Here is a 22,612-nt window from a genome sequence, read left to right on the forward strand (position 1 = left end):
GGGGCTAATTACAAAACCTAGCTCTTAGGAGTTTTGAAACAAATGAGCGAATTTCTGTGGCAGGCTGGAAACAAGGCATGATACATTGTAAGCACTCAATAAATGCGAGCTGTGATGGTTCAAAGACAAGTTACTCCTTCTTAGACAGGATGTCACTCAGACTGACTGGAACTCAAAGAGCAGCCCAGAGAACACCATGTACCTCTTGGGATTTTAACCTGTGACCCAAGCTGGTTTGGGTTGCTCTAACGGGATATTCACCTCCTCTCTTTGCACATACTGACACCCACCCTAACTCTGATCAGGAGGTGGAAGTCAAGGACAGGGCTTGACTCAGTAAATATGGCCAAACCCCAGCTGTACACCAAAATGAAGAGACATTGGTTATAATTATCTATTGTTGCATAACAAACTACCCTGAACCTGGTGGACTTAAAGCAACAAGCATTTTATGAGCTCTCATAGTTCAGTGGTTGACTGAGCTTAGCTGGGCAGTTCTGCTGATCTTGGGATCTGCATGGGATCTCTCACGGCGCTGCAGTCGGATAGCGGCTGGGGCTAGCACCATTCGGAGGCTCAGCTGGGGTATCGTGATGGCTGGCCTTCTCTTCCTCTCCGGGGACTCTCAAGGCTTCTCCTCCTTTCAGAGTCTCTCCACGTAGTCTTTCTAAACTTCCTCATAGCAGCTCAGGTTCCCCCAAACCAAAAGAAGCTTCCAGGCCTCCCAGGCTCAGTACTAGAGCTGACACAGCATTACTTCCACTGCCTTCTGTTGGTTATTTGGTCAGAGCCAGCCCAGCTTCAAAGGGAAGGGGAAACCCTCTACCTCCCAATGGCAAGAGTGACAAAGAATTTGTGGCCATCGCCAACACATGTGACAACCACAAAAGAGATGATTAAAACGTCTTTTTAAAAAATATATTTATTTATTTGGTTGCACTGGGTCTTAGTTGCGGCTCGCCAGCTCCTTAGTTGCGGCATGCGAACTCTTAGTTGCAGCATGCGTGTGGGATCTAGTTTCCTGACCAGGGATCGAACCCGGGCCCCCTGCATTGGGAGCGCGGAGTCTCATCCACTGTGCCACCAGGGAAGTCCCACGTCTTTATTTACTTTTAATTTTGGAATTTCTTTTGGAGAGTAAAATAGAGTCAGTTAATCTTCTTTCCAGTCAATAATCAAAACAACATAGCTTCCCGTGAGCCACAGTAAATGGTCATTTGTCCATTCATTCATTCATTCCACATTCATCAAGACCCACTATGTGTCAGGCACTCAGACTACAAATATATGACCCAGGCCTTGTATTCAAAGGGTTCATAGTGTAGTTGGGGGTCACAAGGGCAGCAAACCAAGGACAGGCTGGGTAACAGGAAGAAAGCAACTTGGGAAGAAAAGAGAACATGAAAGAGATTGAAATCTATAGGAAACGTTCACTGAGCAAGAGCCATGTGCTAAACCCTTTCTCATCATAATGCATTTAATTTTCACAACCGTATAAGACAAATCTGTTCACTCCCCTTTTACAGGTCAGGAAACTGAGGCTCAGAGAGGCAAAGTTTCTTGGCCGAGGCCACTCAGCTAGAAAATGGTGCAGCTGTTGCCACACCTGGTTGTACCTGGGTCCAAGCCTGGGGCCTCCCCTGAAGCTCTGTAAAATTGCACAGAAGAGGCTACTTTCACAGAGGTTCTGGTTTCCCCAAGACGGCCGGTAAACCTGGTCCCTGAAAAACGGGAAGCCGAGTATGCATAAACTGAGTCATCTCATTTTTCTTTTCCTCATTCTGTCCTCAGCTCTTATTGAAAGCTGACTGACCTCATTTCCTTTGGCCAGGAGAGAGTGCTGGCTGGAGTCCTTTATTTCCACATTTCCTGCTGAGACTTTGTGCCTGTCTGCTTCACTGGGTTCTGCAGCCACAGGGCTGCCTGAACCAGGCCCCCTGCTCTCCAACACAAGGGCTGTCCCTGAAAGCGGCCCCTGGCATACACTTCTTAGAATTTCATTAATTTTTATTTTTTATTGAGATATAATTCACATACCATAAAATTCACCATTTTTAAGTGTACAGTTTAGTGGTTTTTATATTCACCGAGCTCTGCAGCCATCAGCACTATCAGTTTCCAGAACGTTTTCATTATTCCAAAATGAAACCTCATGCCCATTAGCAGTCACTCCCGTTCCCGCTTCCCTCAGCCCCTGCTACCACTGATCACCCTTTTGTCCATGGATTTGCCTGTTCTGAACATTTCATATACACAGAATCATACAATATGTGGTCTTTCGTATCTGGCTTCTTTCACTTAGCATCCATCATGTTTCAAGTTTCATCTACATTGTAGCATGTACCAGTACTTCATTCATTCCTATCTGTGGCCAGCCAAATAACATTCCATGGCATGAATGTACTCGATTTCAGTTGTCCATTCATCTACTGGTGGATATTTGGGCTGTTCTGTTTTTTTGGCATTATGTGCAAGTTTTTGTGTGGACATAGGCATCTGCCCTTCAGTATCGTAGGGACACATGATGCTTATTCCCCACGACCTTGTCCTTCTCTCTGCAGTATCCCACCCGCTGGACGCTCTGTTCCTCTGACCAGGGTTGTAAAAAGGGACGGATGGGCCCAAAGAGCAAAGGTATGCTCTGTTTCTTTTCCTGAGACCCCGTGGGTGGATGGTCTGGAATCTTGGTGACATTCGAGATGCCCGGATTTCTAGCCTCTGGCTCTCAGCTGCCTTCGTCCACCCTCCCCAGGCCATGGATGGGCCTGAACCTGCCCCACGCCTCGACTCTGAACCCAGAGGACCAGCTGCTGACTGTGAATGTGACTCTAACTCCCAGTGAGAGCAGCTCCTGAAAACCTCGCAGAATTAGCCCCTTCAGGGTTCTTATTGATAGAAAAACTGAATGGCCCATAGCATCCTCTGAGTGTTCTAAGTGTTTCCTCTTGAATTTCCCCAAAGGTTGAAAAGGGTGAATGTGTAACCCCAGGGCACCTGGGGACAATATTAACCTGCAGAATTTCCAAAGCTCTTGTTTTAACTTAAGGCACATAATAAAAAAAATTACCACAAAAAAGAAAAAAAAAAAAGTAAAAAACATCATTGTTTATAACACACATGTACACAAAAAAGCATATGAATATTCAATTCCATCCTATAATACATATGCATTTGAGTTGGTGGAGAGGTCATTAATATTATTTACTATTTAACTTTCCCCTCAAAAATTTGTTAATGACACTGATACTCCAGGAAGATGTGCCATGCTTATTCCATGGCTCTGTACATCCTGGTACATGCTGTATACACCTAGAGGGACTCAGATGCCTGTTTAGAAGCCAAGTTCTAGTCCATTTATACGAGGCAAGAGAATATACCCTGTTCAGCTCCCCCCTCAGCCATCTTTTCTTGCAAAGAAACCAAAAAAATCCAATGGCATCCATGGTCTTTCTGTGTTCTCTTTGATCCTTTTTTGAAAAGCTTACTGTTCTAGGTGTTGCTTGCTTGATTTTTCTTATGTAAGTTTGTGGTTTGGATGGGTTTCATGGAAACTGAAACTGCTTGGGTTGAAAAACATAAATAGTCTCTTGTTTGAGTTGAGTGGCGTTTCCTCCCCCCTGTTCTTTCACACCTGTGCTTCTACGACCCCTTGACCCCCACAGGAATCCAGACCGGCAGGTGTATAGAGTATAAAGGGAAGCAGAAGACCTGTGAAGTCTCCGCCTGGTGTCCCATCGAGGAAGTGGAAAAGGCCCCAGAGTGAGTTGTAGGGAGGGGACAGACACGGTGGCCCTCAGCTTTGAGCAGATGAGGTTCTGCCAGGCACTGTTCCGACTTCCCTTCTCAGCACTGTCCTCTCAAGTCCTAGGTCTTACTGGCTTGGTGGCTCCTGTGCCAGGCACACTAGTGGTCTCTGGGAGGCCCCTGATAGTTGTTAAAATACTGAAATCATTCCATACCTGGTATGGAATAACTGGTAAATAGCTAATACCTTCAGCACCCTTGGGTGCCCCTCTCCCTTGGCTGTCCCAGTACCTTCCAGGGCACCCCCAGATACCTCCTCCAGTGCTACAGCAGGATCCTTTTGGACTGCCAGTGTCTGTACTGAGTGATTAAGGAAGAGAAGGTGGGAGGGAGGGGAAAAAGAAAAAGGAAAGAAGAGGAAGGGAAGGGAGAAGAAAAGGAAGGGAAAGGAATGGAAGGGGAGGGAAGTTTTCTTAAGTTAAATGTTCATAGTGACATACAGATTTGGTGGCCCCCTGTATTGACTCTTCTCTTTAACACAAAAGGTCAGGCCCAGAAGGCAGAACTTGATGTTAAATCTCAGAAACCACTGGGAGGGCTGCATTTCAGCAGAGAATAAGGAGAGCTGGATTCAAATCCTGACTTTAACACATACTTGCTGTGTGACCTTGAACAAGTGGCTTAACCTCTTTGAGCTTCAGTTTCCTTGTCTTTAAAATGAGGGTAATAGGACTTCCCTGGTGGTCCAGTGGTTAAGACTCTGAGCTTCCAACGCAGGGAGCATGGGTTCAATCCCTGGTTGGGGAACTAAGATCCCACGTGCCACTCAGCGTGGCCAAAAATTTAAAAAATAAAATGAGGATAATAATTGCACCTACTTCACTGGGCTGTTGTGAGAATTAAATGAGATGATACTTGTACAGTGATTGCAAAGTGAGCCCTATGCTTGGCACACAGTAAATGCCCAGTAACACACACACAAATGATCTGCCCCTAGACATGTGGTGGTTCTAGAGCAGCGCTGTCCAAAGGAACTTTCCGCAATGATGGGAAGGTTCTGTACCTGCACCATCCAATATGGTAGCCACTAGCTACATGTGGCTATTAAGCACCTGAAATGTGGTTACCACAACGGAACTGAATTTTTACTTTACTTTAATTTAAATAGTCACACATGCCACAAATGCCTAGGAGATGTCGGACTACATTGGACAGTGCAGCTCAAGACTAATGTGACTCAGGGCCACACTATCAGCAGCTATGGGGCAAAGAGAAGACTTCCCCAAACTGACTTTTTAGAAGGTTCAGGCAAAAGTTTCCTACGTCAGGATGGGAAGCACTCGGCAGTATCAGCCCATCTGGCCCTCAGTCGTCAATGGCACCACCCTGGTTCATTTGTAGGTCAGGGAAGTTTCTTTGTCACAGAATGAATGTTCAGGACCTGGGTGGGACATCAGCCTACATTCAAGGAGTCCCTAGTTCCAGGCAAGAGCCTTCTTGATTGCCTGTGGCTTTCAGTCCTGGCTCTGCCACCATTCATTCATCAGATAAATACTGTGCATCTCTAATGTTCTGGGCCCTGGGCTGCAATTTTACATGACCCTGGGCAAGTAACTCCCTGAACTTTAGTTTCTTATATGTTACACGAATGGATTACTAAGATGATTCATTTAATTGTTCATCCAACACATCCATTACCATGTAGTAGGTGTTAGATATTTATTTTACATGTAACCATACACAAGGGAGACAGCTAAATTTTTTGTAAAATACAAGAAGACCCAGATATGGAGCAGGTCCCAAGGCTCTTGCAATCTCATATTGGGTTGGCCAAAAAGTTCGTTTGGGTATTTCGTAACATCTTACAGAAAAACCCAAACGAACTTTTTGGCCAACCCAATAGAAGAGATAAGACATGTGTACAGAGGACTGTAATTCAGAATAGAAAATTATAAGTGTCATGAAAGAGGAATAAAGGGGATCCTGTAGTCCTTTGATTCTTAGAGTATTGCCCAGGAAGTGTGGGGTTTAGAATGTTCTAAAGGCAAAGGGTCTGGCATATAGCAGGCATCTGTCATAAATAAGATTTTTTGTGTATGCAAGTGACAAATATAACTTTAACTGGGGGGCTTCCCTGGTGGCACAGTGGTTAAGAATCCGTCTGCCGGGCTTCCCTGGTGGTGCAGTGGTTGAGAGTCCGCCTGCCGATGCAGGGGACACGGGTTCGTGCCCCAGTCTGGGAGGATCCCACATGCAGCTGAGCGGCTAGGCCCGTGAGCCATGGCCGCTGAGCCTGCGCGTCTGGAGCCTGTGCTCCGCAACGGGAGAGGCCACAGCGGTGAGAGGCCCGCGTACCAAAAAACAAACAAACAAAACAGAATCCATCTGCCAACACAGGGGACATGGGTTCGAGCCCTGGTCCGGGAAGAACCCGCAGGCCATGGAGCAACTAAGCCCGTGCACAACAACTACTGAGCCTGCGCTCTAGAGCACACGAGCCACAGCTACTAAGCCCACGTGCCACAACTACTGAAGTCCACGTGACTAGAGCCTCTGCTCCGCAACAAGAGAAGCCACTGCAGTGGGAAGACGGCGCACCTCAACAATGAGTAGCCCCCGCTCCTCGCAACTAGAGAAAACCCACGCACAGCAACGAAGACCCAATGCAGCCAAAAATAAATAACTTTTTTAAAAAGCTTAAGTATAAAAAAAAAAACTTTAACGGGCTTCAGAAAAAAAGGAGTATTAATTTTTGGCTTGTGTTTTTGACTCATGTAAATGAGAAGTCCAGAAATACTAGCTTCGAGTCTTAACCACTATGCCACTAGGGAAGTCCCCAAAAGCAGATCATTCTTGATGTCCCCTTCCAAATACCCTCCACCTTTAGCCTGTGCTTCTCCCAATATACATCTGCCACCTACTCAGGCATGTCAGGCAACAGTGGTATATTTTTATGGAGCCAGTTCTCTCCATCTTTAACAGATTGTCAACCCTACAGGGACAAAAACCTCGACTGTCTTGTTCTTCACTACATCCTAGTGCTCAGCCCCATGCCCAGTCCAATAAATATTTGTTGAATGAATGAATGCATGGATGGTGGGCGGACCTTCCAGCAGTCGAGAATTTGGGCTCCTCTCAGTCATGGAGAATTTTACACTACTCAGAGCCTCTAGAGTGTGAATGATAGAGTCAATTATATATGTGTGGCCCTGTGCTAAAGGCTGAGGATGCCAAGATGAGAAAGTTGTCTCAGCCCCGCAGGATCACAAAGCCTATTGTGAAAGATACAAACAGGAGTGTGCTGCAGCTGGCTTGTACCAGCTCTGAGCCGTTTCTGCTCATCCCTTCCCAACTCCAAGTTCACTGATGTTCTATCGGTAGCTTGAAATCAGCTATGGTGGGAGTATTTATACCACAATAATCAGTAACTCCTACAATATCAGGGCTTTTTGTTTTCCTGGAGAGCTGGTTATAAAACGTTTGCCAACATACCACTGTGCATAACTAAACATACAATTATATCAGAGTGAGAAGTATTACAGTAAATGCCACGGGGTCTCTTTTGTTTTTTGTGGGTTTTTTGGCCATGCCACGTGGCTTGCGGGATCTTAGTTCCCTGACCAGGGATCGAACCCGTGCCCCTGCAATGGAAGTGCAGAGTACTAACCACTGGACCACCAGGGAATTCCTTCCACAGGGGTCTTAAGAAGGAAGAAATTCTTCCTGGAGAAGCTGGAGAATTTTGGAAGGTTTTTCCCACTGGATTGCATTTCTCTTCATCCATCATATTGACCCAAGCAACAAACCAGAGTCTGGTCCATTGGCCCACTGACTCCTTTGGTCCCTGTAGTCACTTATCCCCATTTTTCATTTCTCTCTTTCAGGCCTGCGCTCTTGGGCAGTGCTGAAAACTTCACTGTGCTCATCAAGAATAATATCGACTTCCCCAGCCACAACTACACCACGTAAGCACCCAGAATGTCTGGCTATGTTAGTTATCTACTGCTGTGTAACAAATCACCCCAACACTTAGAAACTAAAAGCAACAAACTTTAATTTTCTCACATAGTTTCTGTGCATCCCAGAATGACATCTGGGTATGACTTCACTGGGCGGTTCTGGCTCAGGGTCTCTCAGGTGGCAGTCAAGCTCTCATCTCCAGACTGGACTGGGGCTGGAGAATACTCTTCCAAGCTCACTCACACAACAGTCAGCAGGAGGGCTCAGTACTTCATCATGTGGACCTCTCCTTCAGACTGCTTGGGTGTCTTTAGGACATGGTGGCCGGCTTTCCCAGAGCAAGAGGTCCAAGCCAAAGAGCAAGCAAGTGAGACAGTAACCAAGATGAAAGCCACTGTATTTTATAATCTAATCTCAGAAGAGATACACTATCACTTCTGTCGTATATATTGGTCACAGAGACCAACACTGTACGATATGAGAGGGGAATACACAAGGGTGTAAATCCCAGGAGGCAGAATCCTTGGAGGCCTTCATGGTGCCCAGGTACCACATTGGTTCGTTCCTATGAAAGAGATGGATCCCAGTTTTCAATAGAGATGTTTGTTTGCTTCCCATTATGTGCAGGAGAAACATCTTGCCGGATTTAAACGTCACTTGCACCTTTCACAAGACTCAGAATCCACAGTGTCCCATTTTCCGACTAGGAGATATCTTCCAAGAAACAGGAGATAATTTTTCAGAAGTGGCAGTTCAGGTTGGTGACGTCTTTGTACAGAGGGATGTGGGGGGGGTGGGTCAAGGGATGGAGGATGACAAATGGCCAAGAGGCTGGACCACTGGGTATTAATAATACGCTCATATTTATTGAGCATTTTGTAAATCCATGCACGGTGACAAGGACTTTTCCTGCATCACCTCATCTAATCCCACAACAACTCTATGAGAGACACTCAGTGTATTCGTTTCCTGTGCCTGCTATAACAAATTACCACAAATTTTGTGGCTTAAAACAACACATTTTTTTTTTATACTACTGGAGGTCAGAAGTCCAAAATGAGTTTCACTGGGCCAAAATCAAGATATCAGCAGAGACATGCTCCCTCCGGAGGCTCTAGGGGAGAATCCATTTCCTTGCCTTTTCCACCTTTTAGAACCGCGTTCCTTGCATTTCTTGGCTCATAGCCCCTTCTTCCCGCTTCGAAGCCAGCAGCACAGCATCTTGCTTCAGTGGTCACATTGATTTCTTTTTTTTTTTTTTTTTTTTGCCATACGCAGGCCTCTCCCGTTGCGGAGCACAGGCTCCGGATGCACAGGCTCAGCGGCCATGGCTCATGGGCCCAGCCGCTCCGCGGCATGTGGGATCTTCCTGGACCGGGGCATGAACCCGTGTCCCCTGCATCGGCAGGCGGACTCTCAACCACTGTGCCACCAGGGAAGCCCTGATTTCTTATTCTGTGTCAAATCTTGCTCTGCCTCCCTCTTACAAAGACCAGTGTGTCTTCACAGGGCCCACCCAGATAATTCAGGATAATTTCCTCATCTCAACATCCTTACTTAATCACATCTGCAGTCTCTTTTGCCATTTAAGGTAACTTATTCAGAGGTCCAGGGATTAGGAACTAGGATTAGGAATATTTGGGGGGACCATTACTCAGACTACCACACTTGGATTAGTCAGGATTCTTCTAGTTGCAAGTTATAGAAATCCAACTCAAATGATGTAAGCAAAAAATAAATTAAAAAGTAATTTGGGGGCAAATAATAGAAACAAACTCAAGTGGCTTAAGCAAAAATGGAACCATATTAACATGTGTAAATAGACCAGGGGAGGGCTTCCCTGGTGGCGCAGTGGTTGAGAGTCCGCCTGCCGATGCAGGGGACGCGGGTTCGTGCCCCGGTCCAGGAAGATCCCACATGCCGCAGAGCGGCTGGGCCCGTGAGCCATGGCCGCTGAGCCTGCGCGTCCGGAGCCTGTGCTCCGCAATGGGAGAGGCCGCAACAGTGAGAGGCCCGCGTACCGCCAAAAAAAAAAAAAAAAAAAAAAAAGACCAGGGGAAATGAACATTCTAGTATACCCAAGGCATCTATCCTACCTGGGAGTTTTCTCTTGCTGTTCCCCTCTGCCTGGAACAGTCTGTCCCAGACATAGCATTAGCTGCCTCCTACACCTAATTCCAATATTCACTCAAATATAAGCTCAGTGAAGCTTTCCCTTACCGCTACATTTAAAGCGACAATTCCCACCTCTATCCCAGCATGCCCTATGGCCCTTTCCATGTTTATTTTTATCCCTGGCACGTAGCATTATCTGACATACTATATATTTTACATACCCATTTGTCTATTGTCTATTTTCCCTGACTAGAATGTAAGTTCCATGATGCTAGGGACATTTAGCTTTTTGGGGGGAGAGGGTTCATTTTTGTGTAATGTTCAGCTCATAATGGACACTCAATAAATATTTGTTGATTGAATGAAGAGTATGATAGATTTAGGTATAGCTGCCTCCAGGAACTCAAATGATACCTTCAGGAATCTGACTCCTTTCATCTCTTGATTGTTTCCTTAATGATGATGTCATTCTCAGGCATATTCTCCACATGTCAAAGCAAAGCCACCAAAGCTCTAGCACTGTGCTATCCAATATGGTAGCCACAAGTCACATGAAGTGACTTAAACTTAATTAAAATTAAACAAAATTAAAATTTTATTTCCTTGGTCATACCAGCCTCATTTCAAGCATTCAATAACCACTGGCTATTGTACTATACAGCATGAATATAGAATATATCCATCATCGCAGAAAATCCTATTAGACAATGCTGCTTTAGACTTTCACACTCTATAGCTAGTGGTCCCAGCCAGTAGAGGACTTCTTTTCCTATGGTTCTGGCAAAATGTCTCAGGAAGAGCTCCGATTGGTCTACCTTGGGCCACATATCTATCCTGAGTCAATCGCCAGGTCCAGAAGGGAGCACTGTCCTGATTGGCCAGGCTTGAGTCATGTGCCCACTCCTGGGGCTTGGAGAGGACATAGCCCCATTCAAACCACTGAGAGTTGGGAAAGGTGTTTCCCAAAGGAAATTCCAGGTAGTTTTCCCAGAAGAAGGCAAATTGGATGCCAAGTGACAAAGGCATTAGATATTCACTGTAATATGTAGAGAGTGCTTGGCTTAGTGCCTGACAAAAAAAATGGCAGTTGTGATTATTCTGTATTATTTCCCCTTTCTCCAAGTCAGAGCCTCCTTGCTACTCATTTCTGTATCCTCAGTATCTAGCATACTGTCTTGAAATGCCTAATTTCACTGATTCAAAGACATACCTTGGGCTTCCCTGGTGGCGCAGTGGTTGAGAATCCGCCTGCGGATGCAGGAGACACGGGTTCGTGCCCTGGTCCGGGAAGATCCCACATGCCGCGGAGCAACTAAGCCCGTGAGCCATGGCCGCTGAGCCTGTGCGTCCGGAGCCTGTGCTCTGCAACGGGAGAGGCCACAACAGTGAGAAAAAAAAAGACATACCTTGTTTTCACTTTTAACAGTTTCAAAATCAGGAAGTGCTTTCAGTTGACGGAGTCTCACAGTTTAATTGACAGCATCTTTTTCTTAGAGGAACATTAAAAAAAAAACAACCCTATGTGTCTTACAAGCAATGGTGTCTAAGATTCAGTGAAATATGATAGTACTCAAAAAATGTTTTAGAATAAAAGGAGTACCAAGTATAGGTAAGAGGTTAACAGATTCTTTAGAAGTTTAGAAAAGAGAAAGGTCACCATGAATTGAGGGGCACAGAGGTGGCTGAGTGGGTGGGGAAGAATGTTTGCTGGGTCTTGAAGGATGGGGAGGATTTAGCTAGAGAGATGAGTGGGAGAAACATTTCATTGGGAGAAAAGGTCAAGGGCCAAGATTTTAAAATTCAAAGCATACCAAGCAACTCCACTCCTAAGTATGTACCCACGAAAAATGACAACATATGTTCACATAGAAACTTGTACATAAATGTTCACAGCAGCATTATTCATAATAGCCAAAAGGTGGAAACAACCCAAGCGTCCATCAGAGGATGAATGGATAAACAAAATGTAGTATACTCAATCAATGGAATATTCTTCCACCACAGTAAGGAATGAAGTACAGACAGAGGCTACAACATGGATGAACTTTAAAAGCATCATGCTAAGTGAAAGAAGCCAGACATAAAATACCATATATTATATGATTTCATTCATATGAAAGTTCAGAATAAGGAACTCTATAGAGACAAAAAGTAGATTAGTGGTTGCTTAGTGCTCGAGAGAGGGGTGGTAACTAAAGTTTACATGTTTTCTTTTGGAGGTAATGAAAATGTTGTAAAATTGATTGTGGTGGCAGTTGCACATATACGTGAATATACTAAAAACTGTTAAATGCACATGCTATGTGGGCGAACTCTATGTGAACTGTATCTCAATAAAGCTGTTTTTAAAAAAAGAAATGAAAGTGCAAAGTGTGTTTAGGGAAAAGCATAGAGATTTCGGAATAAGAGCTTTCTCCAGGGGTGTATTGGGAGATAAGCAGAGAAGATGTGATGGAGCACGATGAATTCCAGTCTAACAAGTTTCAACTTAAACTTTAATGGGGGGTGGACATTAAAGGTGTCTGATTACAGGAGTGGTTTGTTGAAAGTTATATTTCAGGAAAATAAATTTAACAGTGGTGTGTTCCAGGTGGGAGGAGGAGCAGGGAGATGCGTTTGTAGCTGCCACAGTAGTAGTTGTATGAGTTAGATAGGGCTGCACCTATGGCTCTGAAATTTTTAATCAGCATTTTTTTTTTTTCCCTCAAAAGCCAACTTTTCCTTCAGTGATCATCGCTATGCAGGGAGATGTCTGATGGCTGCGTAACCCACGTCCAGCGGGACTTAGAGATTGTCTCTCGTTGTCTTCCCCAGGGAGGAATCATGGGCATTGAGATCTACTGGGACTGCAACCTGGACAGTTGGTTCCATCACTGCCGCCCAAAATACAGTTTCCGTCGCCTTGACGACAAGACTGCCAAGGAGTCCTTGTACCCTGGCTACAACTTCAGGTAACAGTGCTCCAGGTCAGACTTGCCCAGTGACTGGCCACCCTTGGAACCTCAGGGACCTTCCAGGCCTGGCTGAATTGTATCCCCAGCAGCCAGCAAGACTAGTTTTGGTTCCAAGGCAACAAGAGGAATGTAAAAGACTTCCTCAAAGAGCTAGGCAGTGACTGAATTTTTGTATGAATTATTAAAGAATTGCACACTCTTTGTAAGATAAAAACAAAACTTGGGAAACAGAGAAAAGCACAGAGAAGAGGATAAAAATCACCCATAATTCCTCTATCCTGACATAATTGAAGATAACCCTCTGGTGAATGTTCCTTCGTCTAACCAATTGTTTTGTGATCCTTATATGAGATCATATCACATTTATAATTTGGTATTCTGTCGGGGGGGGGTTTCATATGCCAGGTCACTCAAAATTCTTTGTGACCATCACATTAATTATCATCATATGCCATTGTGAGTGTAATGATAACATCAGCTACAACTTAGGGAGGGTATTCTATATACCAGGCATTCATATCACCATCACTAAACCTCACAACCACCCTGGAAGGTAGATATTAGTGTCCTGGGGAAAGCTGAGAAAGGTGAAATGATCTCCCCTAGACTCACAGCTAATAGTAGAAGCTCCACAATCCTAACCTAGATCACTAAGACCTCAAAACACACCCTTTCCCTTCCATCTCATAATTTTCTCACCATTCCGCCATCATTGGATATTTGGGGTATATCTGATTTTTCTTTATAAATAACTCTGTAGTGTATATCTCTGTACATATATCTTTGTTTGAATCCCAGATTGTTTCCTTAGGATAAATTTCTAGAAGCAGAATTATTGGATCAAAGGTTATGAGCATTTTACCATATGCTTTCAGGTTTTAAAAAAACTATATGGCTATATTTTTCATTTCTCAGATTTATATTCAGTTCTTCTTCAAAGCCACCTATTATTTGTTTCAGTGAGAGCCATTCTTAGCTTAAGGGTCCTACTCCTTTTGTCCAATCTACTGTATAACCCCTTTCACATTGAACCGTAGCAACTGGGATGGGATTTCTCTTTGTGGGGCTTTGGAATATTTGTTGGTGGACTTCGGCAGAAATGATCTCATGCAAAGTTTTGTGTGTGCCATGGGATATGGAGACATTCCTCTGGGGTGATAATTTAATTTTGTAGTTGTTCCTGCCAGGACTGTATGGCATCTATCAATTATAAACCAGTTTTTAGTTTAATTTCTTGGTGTTGGATGTCTTCACTCCACTAGAAGTATCCCATCCCTGCTTCCTTGCTAAGTAGGGCATCTGCAGCCTCAGCTCCTTTCCCAAGAAGTATGTTAAGACTCTAGCTGCTCATATACAAATCTGATCTGGTATTCCTAGGGTTCACGTGGCTTTAGTCCCCACTTACCACTCATCTCTAGCACCTGCCCTTCCTTGTTCTGAGCTCAATAATATATTGATATGACTTTAAAAAATACTTTCTCTTGCACTTCTTTGTGTAAGTGCAGTGGGGTGGGAGGTGGTGGTGGAGGTGGTGAGGCAGCCTGCTATCTTGATTGGAAACCCTCCTACATCTGGATAATTTTTTCAGCCTGTCCCTACAACACTGGGCCAGCAGTAACTTGGCCCATCAGTTTGAGGCTTATAACACTGTCTCCATGACCTTTCATTTCCTGTGGGAGCCAGGCGGTGTTCTGTGACTGTGGTTACGGCTAGTCATTTTGTGCTCTGGTTCCAGACACAAAGCAGGCTTTTATTTCCTTTTCAGAGAGAGTTGCTGAGTATATCCCTTGGTTATACAATTTGCTTAAGAAGCTGGTAGGATGTTGATACTGGCATTCTTCATTCATTAAATATATATTGAAGAAAAAAATATTTGTTGCCCCAATGGGTATACATTGGTAAAAAAATTGGGCTTCCCTGGTGGCGCAGTGGTTGGGAGTCTGCCTGCCGATGCAGGAGACACGGATTCGTGCCCCGGTCCGGGAAGATCCCACACGCCGCGGAGCGGCTGGGCCCGTGAGCCATGGCCGCTGAGCCTGCGCGTCCGGAGCCTGTGCTCCGCAACGGGAGAGGCCACGACAGTGAGAGGCCCGCGTACCGAAACAAACAAACAAACAAACAAAAATTTTCAAAATAGACAAGTTACTGCTTAGCATATATCCTAAAAGGACATGACTATATACATAAGACAAAAATATAAGTAAATAAAAAACTCCAAGTCAACATCATTAGTCACCAGGGAAATGCAAATTTAAACCACAATGAAGTATAATGACATGCCCACCAGAATGACTAAAATTAAAAACACTGGAAATTCCAAAGGTTGGCAAGGAGGAGGAACAACTGGAATTCTACTTTCCTGGTGGGAGTGTAAAATGGTACAACCGCATTAGAGAATTGTTGGGAAGTTTCTTATAAAGGTAAACATACATCTATCCTCTAAACCAGAAATCTCACTCTTAGGTATTTACCCAAGAGAAAGAAAACATATCTCCACAAAAGGATTTGCACATGAATGTTCACAGCATCCTTACTCATAATAGCCAAAACCCAGAAAGAACCCAAATGTGCAAGAACAGGTGAATGGAGAAATAAACTGTGATATATTTATATAATAAAACACTACTTAACATAAATAAAAATGGAAGAAATTACTGATACACACGTGAACATAGATGAATCCCACAGACGTTACGCTGAGTGAAAGAAGCCAGACCTGAACGAGTACATTCTATAATGCCATTTATATGAAGTACAAGGACAGGCAAACTTATCTGTGATGATAAAAGATAGAACAATGGCTGCTGGGCTGGGGTTTGGGGGTAGGAAGGAGAAGTAGGAACCGATTGGAAGGGAGCACAAGAGTTTTCTGGGGTAATGGAATGTTCTAGATGTTGGTAGGGATCTAGGTTACATAGAGTATTCATTTGTCAAAACTCATTGAATTGAACCCTTAGGACTTGTGCATTTTATTATTATATGTTAGTTATACCTCAATAGAACAAACAAATCCAACAAAACCATTTCAGATGATGATAAATGCTTCAAAGAAAATCAAACAAGATAGTGTGATGGGGGTGTGGGGAAATACAATCAGAAAAGGCCTCTCCAAGCACAAGATAGGACCCCCATAGGCATCATGCACTTTTCTGAGGACTGAGCTTTCCTAGCTAAGAAGAGAAACTGCACACATAGGAGTCCGTGTTAGGGAATCAACTTGCAAACATATTAGCGTCTCTGAATACTTTTAGTACTAATGGTCTGGACCAGTGGCTCTCAAAGTGCGGGTCCCCATATCAGCATCATGGGGTATCTTGTTAGAAATGCAAATTCTCAGGCTCTACCCCAGACCTACTAAATCAGACACTCTGGGGATTGTCTTCATAAGCCTTCCAGGTTATTCTAATGCAAACTTAAGTTTGAGAATCACTCATGTAGACCCTCGATACTCAAATGTGATCCTGGAACCAGCAACATGGGCCTCACCTGGGAGCTTGTTATGATGTACAATCTCAGCCCCCACTCTCAATTTACTGAGTCAAAATCTGCATCTTAAGACTCCCAGGAGATTCATGTGCACATTAAAATTTGAGAAGCACTGGTCTCGACTATATTTTCTAGCATCCCAAACATACTTTCTTCTTAGATGATTCATCTGACTATATTTTCTTTCTACAATCAGGTTGCTAGCTGCCTGGGAGAATGAATAAAATAAAGTGTCTACTTAATCTGAGCATGCAAGTACAGGCCAAAGTACACGTGCACGTGCAAACACACACACACACACACATTCACTGCTTCCTAACCCTTCTGCTAGCACTCTTATTAAGTGGGTCCACTTAAGCAAATGGCTCTATTTATATTTTACTTAAAGTAGCATCATTAACCAGCAAGCAGGGCTTCAAATTTTGTTTTCGTTTTTGTTTTTGTTTTTGGCCTGCACAATGTTTTGAAAGTTGAGACATTCTACATGAAAATATGGACTTCCTACTTTTTTTAAAAAATTAAACTATTTGAAAAAAATCAAACCATTTGACAACACTGGCTTCATATTCCACAGGGAGCACTCAGCTAGAGCTGAGTATCAGTGGTTCCCTTTAGAAAGGGCATGTGGCTCTTGGTTTGCCACGGTCCTCACCACTCCTTATTGCCTCTTACCTGGCTGATTCACTCATTTCTGTTATCTGGCCCCTATAGGCATTTGAGTTTGAGACCCTTGGCTAAAGGCTGGCTGAGATCAAGGCGTAAGAGGATTTTGCCTTCTCCGGGTCAGTGGAATTTCATCCAGGGCCCTGAAACCAGCTCCTAGTTTAGGTAATGTTTTGATCATTCCCAGCTGCTCTGCTGAATAGGCTTGTGGCCATTAGCAAAAAGAGAGGCCGGGATCAGTGGTCCCCGACTGCCCTCACAGGCTGTTTTTCCAGCAATCAGCAGATGCATGCAGGGCCATGTACCAATCAGATGTCAGCAAATGTTCTTCAAGTCGCTGAGCTAAGCCTAAGAACATTAGCTCCTGGAGAGATCTGAGCTTTCTGAAGAACTGGTTGTGATGTTAATGTTCTTTTAGAACAAAGTTTTAGAGCATTGGTTCTCTGGAATAAGCACCAGAAGAAATCTTTAGCCAGAAATAAAATGGCAAGATCTGACGGGTAACTGGACAAGTTATTTTCAAACAGCCACACAAAAGGGAAGGAAGTTAGAGGTTATATGAGGCTTATGAGAAAATATAACTTTCTAAAACATAGGAAGTTGAATGAATTGATCACGTTGAAGAATTTTATCCTTTACCAAAAGATCCATGGCAAAAGATCCTTTTTCAATTATTCAGTTTATTTACAAGATGTGTAAAGCAGGGAAGACCCACACAAAATAGAATGCCTGATGTGCTTCTCTGCTTCTCAGAATGGGTGTGTGTGTGTGTTCATTTCCTATGGCCACTATAACAAATTATCACAAACTTGATGGCTTTAAACAACACAAATTTCTCTCTCACAGTTCTGGAGGCCAGAAGTCCAAAATCAACGTGTCAGCAGGGACATACTCCCTCTAAAGTCTCTAAGGAAGGATCTTTCCTTGCCTCTTCTAGCTTCTGATGGCTCTAGGTTGTCCTTAACTTGTGGCTGCATCCCTACAGTATTTGCCTCCGTCTTTACATGGCCTTCTCCTCTGTGTTTCTGTTTCAACCCTCCCTTTCCTTTTCTTATAAGGATACAGCCATTGGATTTAAGACCCACCCTAAATCCAGGATGATCTCATCTTGAGATCCTTAACTCATTTACATCTGCAAAGATCCTATTTCCAAATAAGGTCACATTCACAGGTGCAGGGGTTAGGCACTTGGACTTCCCTTTTTGGGGGGCCATTATTCAACCCACTACAGAGTGTAAAAACATTCCTGCCCAGGGCCTGGTGTTCTGAGTGTGGCCCACTGCTCACCTGCATCAGAACCACCTGGTACCTTTCCTGGAAATATAGATTCCTAGAAACACCTCACACCTTTTAAAACCACCCTTTGGGGGTGAGGCCCAGGAATCTGCCTTTCGAACACACTTCCCAAGTTGATTCTTGCCCTCAGTTTGAGAACCACTGTACCAAGACCCTGAAAGCAGAAATTCAAGTATTTACTATACAGTGTTAACCTTCCAGCAAAACAGCTTGCATAGAGAGATAATGAAACCCTGGGGCATGCAGTGGTGATGCATGCTTGCTTTGTATTTTAAAAAACAAGTCAATTAATAGAGCAGAAGAAAGTACTGTCATGGAATGAGAACAGTCAGATGCAAAGAAACTGAAACCCCTTTGGCCAGAAACAGGCACTCACCTGAGAATATCTAACTGATCTCAATGTCAGATCGTGAGTTCAAAAAGAATAAGAATTTCAGATGTCCCATACTATATTCTGGCAGATAATCTGTTTTGTTTTCTTCTCTCCCCACACCTGTAAATAGATTATAATTAATAACTCAAAGAAAATATATGTCGGGCTTCCCTGGTGGCGCAGTGGTTGAGAGTCCGCCTGCCGATGCAGGGGACACGGGTTCGTGCCCCGGTGCGGGAGGATCCCACATGCCGCGGAGCCGCTGGGCCCCTGAGGCCATGGCCGCTGAGCCTGCGTGTCCGGAGCCTGTGCTCCGCAACGAGAGGGGCCGCAGCAGTGAGAAGCCCGTGTAACGTAAAAAAAGAAAAAAAAGAAAGAAAGAAAATATATGTCCTTACCTAAAAACAACCACCAAAAGTGGTAAGAGGGAGGGTCAGATTTAAAAGTTTTGTGAGGCATGTGGCTTAAGCCTTCCTAATTATTCATGAAAAACAAAACATGCCACTTTCCCTGACTGTAGCACTGATGACGGTTGCATATTTTGGGTGGCTGTGATTTGTGCCCAGGTCTTAATTTATAAAGATGACTGAGTGATAACACAGAGAAGTCAATGCCCTTGAAAGAAGAGTCTCCCGAGAGGTGGGGCACACCAGGCCACACAGGAGGAAGCACCAGGTTTGGTCAGGGGTTAGCAGGAGAAAGGGGAAAGCACAGCCCAGAGCCTTTACTGTGTTTTTTGTGGGAAAGGCAAGGCAGGGCAGGGGAAACAGCTTAGGATTGGCTACTTTGAGTAATGTTGGTGGGCTCTGGGCTACAGGGGTGGTCTCTGGTTGTCTGGGACCTGGCCCCGGGCAACTTAGGGCAGGGGAAATGTTGGCTGGGGGTGTGACAGTTAGATACAGGAGGTGGCTGGAGATATGGACTCAGGATTGGTCAGAGGGTTTGTAACATGATTTTCACATACTCACAAAAGCTGGACTGCAGGGGGCACGTAAACAACATTGTCTGCTAGTTTGGCCCTGGTGATAATGGATGCCAAGCAGACAAATACAGAATCTTAAGAAAACACAGTTAGAGCAGATTGCCGAGAGGCACCTGTTCCCCATCCATTAATTAGTATCTAAGATTCACCCTCCCCCTCTTTGTTCTAGAAGCTAAACTTTTCCCTCTTAGACAATGATCAGAGTGCTTGAAGTTATTTTTTAAAATTTCTCTTGTTGTTAACCCTGTATTGGTTAAAAATTGTTCATTTTAATCTTAAACTAAAACACAGACTTTCCATCATCCTGTGATGCTGGAAGTAGAGAAGGTGACATGCGGAAGTGGTGCCTTGGTTCCAGGTGAAGAGAGAGAGAATTTCATGGGTTTGGATTGTGTTCTTCCCTTTGCCAACCCCGGCAGAGCTAGAAGATGGACAAAGAAGACGAGATCAGCTCCTGTTTTGCTTTTTCTTTTCATAAAATACCAGCACTTCCAGATAGATCTTTATAAATATGTATCCTTTTCCTCCTACAGATATGCCAGGTACTATAAGGAAAATAATATCGAAAAGCGGACCCTGATAAAAGCCTTTGGGATCCGTTTTGACATCCTGGTTTTTGGCACCGTAAGTCTCTTCTCCATTTCAGCCACTGGCATCTCCGTTCCTATGACTGTGTCTTAATTATTGCTGTAGTGTCTCAAAGGGCGAATGTTTGGGTCATGGTCATTAGCTGGCACTGTGCATCTTGCATGTGGGATCAGAGAGGGGGAAGAAATGTCCTTGTTCATGGACAAGTCATCTAATGAGTGCAAGAGTGGGCTTGGGGAAAAAACCTAATACTCAATTTTCAATATACTCTGATGCTTAAAAAAGAGAGAGAAAGAAATCCCTCTGCAAAATACTTTGTAAGGAATCCAATTCAAATGGGCTTAGGAAAAAAGAAGTCTTTTTTTTTTTTAGTTCACATAACTGAAAAATCCCGAGGCAATTTTCAGGCTTTGGGCATCATGAATCCAGATGTCTTAACAACATCATCAGGAACCTGCCTCCCTCCATCTCTTACATTTGTTCTCCTCTGTTTTGGTGTCATTCACAGCGGGTCATCTCTATGCAGTGGTGTCAGCAGCTACTTATACCTTAGCAATTTAGCAACCTCAGTGAAAAGAGAACATCTCAGCAAAAGCCTCAGCAGATGCGACTGGCTTTGACTGGCCCAATATGGGCCAGATGCTCACTGCTGAACTGTGACCAGGGTCACTCGCAATGGCTGGTCTTAGACCAGCCCTGAACCAGCCAGCCCCTTCCCTACAAACTACATGGACTGAGTATGGACACAGACGGTTCTCCAAAGGAAAATGGGCATGCTGTCTCCAGAAGGAGGGGATGCTGGGTATGCAAAAATGAACAGATGCCCACATACCTTGTCTGACAGCGTATTATTTATGTAACATGGTGATAAGCAGCACAAGAATAGATGAGATATAGTGAGAGGATACAAAGACACTGAGAATAAAAACCACAAGGACATCTATGGGAAGCGTTTGTGCAGACATTCCTTCCCTCTGTTTCCAAAGTAATCTCAAATCACTTTTAGGGAAAGCTCTTTTGAAACCCTCACCTTGAGTGGAAAAACAAACTTTCAATGGTTCTCCTCTCAGTGTGTGAGTTCCAGTGCTTCTTTGTTTAAAACATCCATGTTTTCAAGCACATCCTGAAAGGCAGCAGCAGGAGGAATGGGATTCATATTTTCAGTCTCCTTAATCTTTGTTGCCATGAACACTTTGGATGCACCTGTCAAATTCACGGCACTAGACTCCCTCCTCTGCTGGAACTTACAATTACATGTTAGAGTGAAAGAGCATTGCTCTGAATTTCAACCGGGTAACCTTTTGTACTCTGTTTCCAGGGAGGAAAATTTGACATTATCCAGCTGATCGTGTACATCGGTTCAAACCTCTCTTACTTTGGTTTGGTAAGGGATTCTCTTTCTCACATTTTATGAAAATGATTTGGCAAAAGGAAGTTTCACTGACATGGTGCTTGTCTGGGTTTTTCCCAGGCCACTGTGTTCATTGACTTTCTCATCAACACTTACTCATACAAATGCTGTCGATCCCGCATTTATCCCGGTTGCAAGTGCTGTGCGCCCTGTGCCGTCAATGAGTACTACTACAGGAAGAAGTGTGAATCCGTTGCGGAGCCAAGGCAGGTAAGGCTTGCTGTGTCTATGGGATGTTAAAACACCTGTATGGCCCATTGGACCACGGAGAAGTATGCAAAAATAAGGCCCAAATCATAGGTGTAATCAATCCCATGGTGGATAATTCTCTGGACTCTACCCCAATCCACCATCTCTCAGATGAATCCTTTAGTTTTAGTGAAGAACAGACACAAAAATGGAGAAGCAAGATATAGGGAAAACAAATTTTTATGTTCCAGGGTTTGTCAGTTTTGTCAGATTTATTAAATTGGTTGTGTAAAAAACGTATAATGACTTTGGAGAACAATTTGTAAATCTAGTAACATTTAAATGGGACATACTTTACAGCCTGGCATGTCAACTTCTCTATACCTGCCTTAGAGAAACACTCACATGGGTACCCAAGTAGTACACATGTACAAGATGTCCGTCACAGTGCTGTGTGTGACGGTGAAGAGGAGCATCTGCCCGAATGTCCAATAGGTGAAATAAACTATGATAAATCCATAGTAAGGAATGCCTGGTACCAGTTTTTTTAAAATGAGGTAGATTATAATAAATGCAAACATTTACATAGCATTTCCAGTGCTACGTATACATTAACTCACTGAATCTCCACACAACCCTACAGGTAGGTTTATGGGATTATGATTATTAGCAGAACTCTAGATAGGTGCTACTATTATCTCTTTCTATAGATGAGGAAATTGAGGCACAGGAAGGTTAAATAATTTGCCCAAAGTCATACAGTTAGTAAGTGGCAGAGCTGAAATTCCAACTCAGGCAGGCTGGTTTCAGAATCCGTGTTTATAACCACTATGTTATAGGTACTGGCACGA

The 22,612-nt window shown here is 43.9% G+C and overlaps 2 protein-coding genes across 3 annotated transcripts in view; one reads left to right on the plus strand and one right to left on the minus strand.

Moving 5' to 3' along the window:
- IFT81 (intraflagellar transport 81) overlaps positions 1–22,612 on the minus strand; it is a 190,913-nt gene that overhangs the window by 137,235 nt on the left and 31,066 nt on the right. Inside the window, exon 2 of the mRNA XM_067015032.1 lies at positions 11,030–11,181. The gene's annotated coding sequence lies outside the window, so the exon portion shown is untranslated. The remainder of the gene's footprint in view (positions 1–11,029; positions 11,182–22,612) is intronic.
- Positions 1–22,612, plus strand: part of P2RX7 (purinergic receptor P2X 7) — a 48,318-nt gene that overhangs the window by 18,700 nt on the left and 7,006 nt on the right. For both annotated transcript variants that reach the window (XM_059039576.2, XM_067015042.1), the window contains exons 4-11: positions 2,562–2,634; positions 3,663–3,759; positions 7,629–7,709; positions 8,332–8,461; positions 12,634–12,770; positions 20,107–20,197; positions 21,480–21,545; positions 21,633–21,782. In XM_059039576.2, coding sequence (XP_058895559.1) covers positions 2,562–2,634; positions 3,663–3,759; positions 7,629–7,709; positions 8,332–8,461; positions 12,634–12,770; positions 20,107–20,197; positions 21,480–21,545; positions 21,633–21,782 — 825 coding nt within the window. The remainder of the gene's footprint in view (positions 1–2,561; positions 2,635–3,662; positions 3,760–7,628; positions 7,710–8,331; positions 8,462–12,633; positions 12,771–20,106; positions 20,198–21,479; positions 21,546–21,632; positions 21,783–22,612) is intronic.

Source organism: Kogia breviceps, chromosome 15 (assembly GCF_026419965.1).
Source record: "Kogia breviceps isolate mKogBre1 chromosome 15, mKogBre1 haplotype 1, whole genome shotgun sequence".
NCBI lineage: Eukaryota > Metazoa > Chordata > Mammalia > Artiodactyla > Physeteridae > Kogia > Kogia breviceps.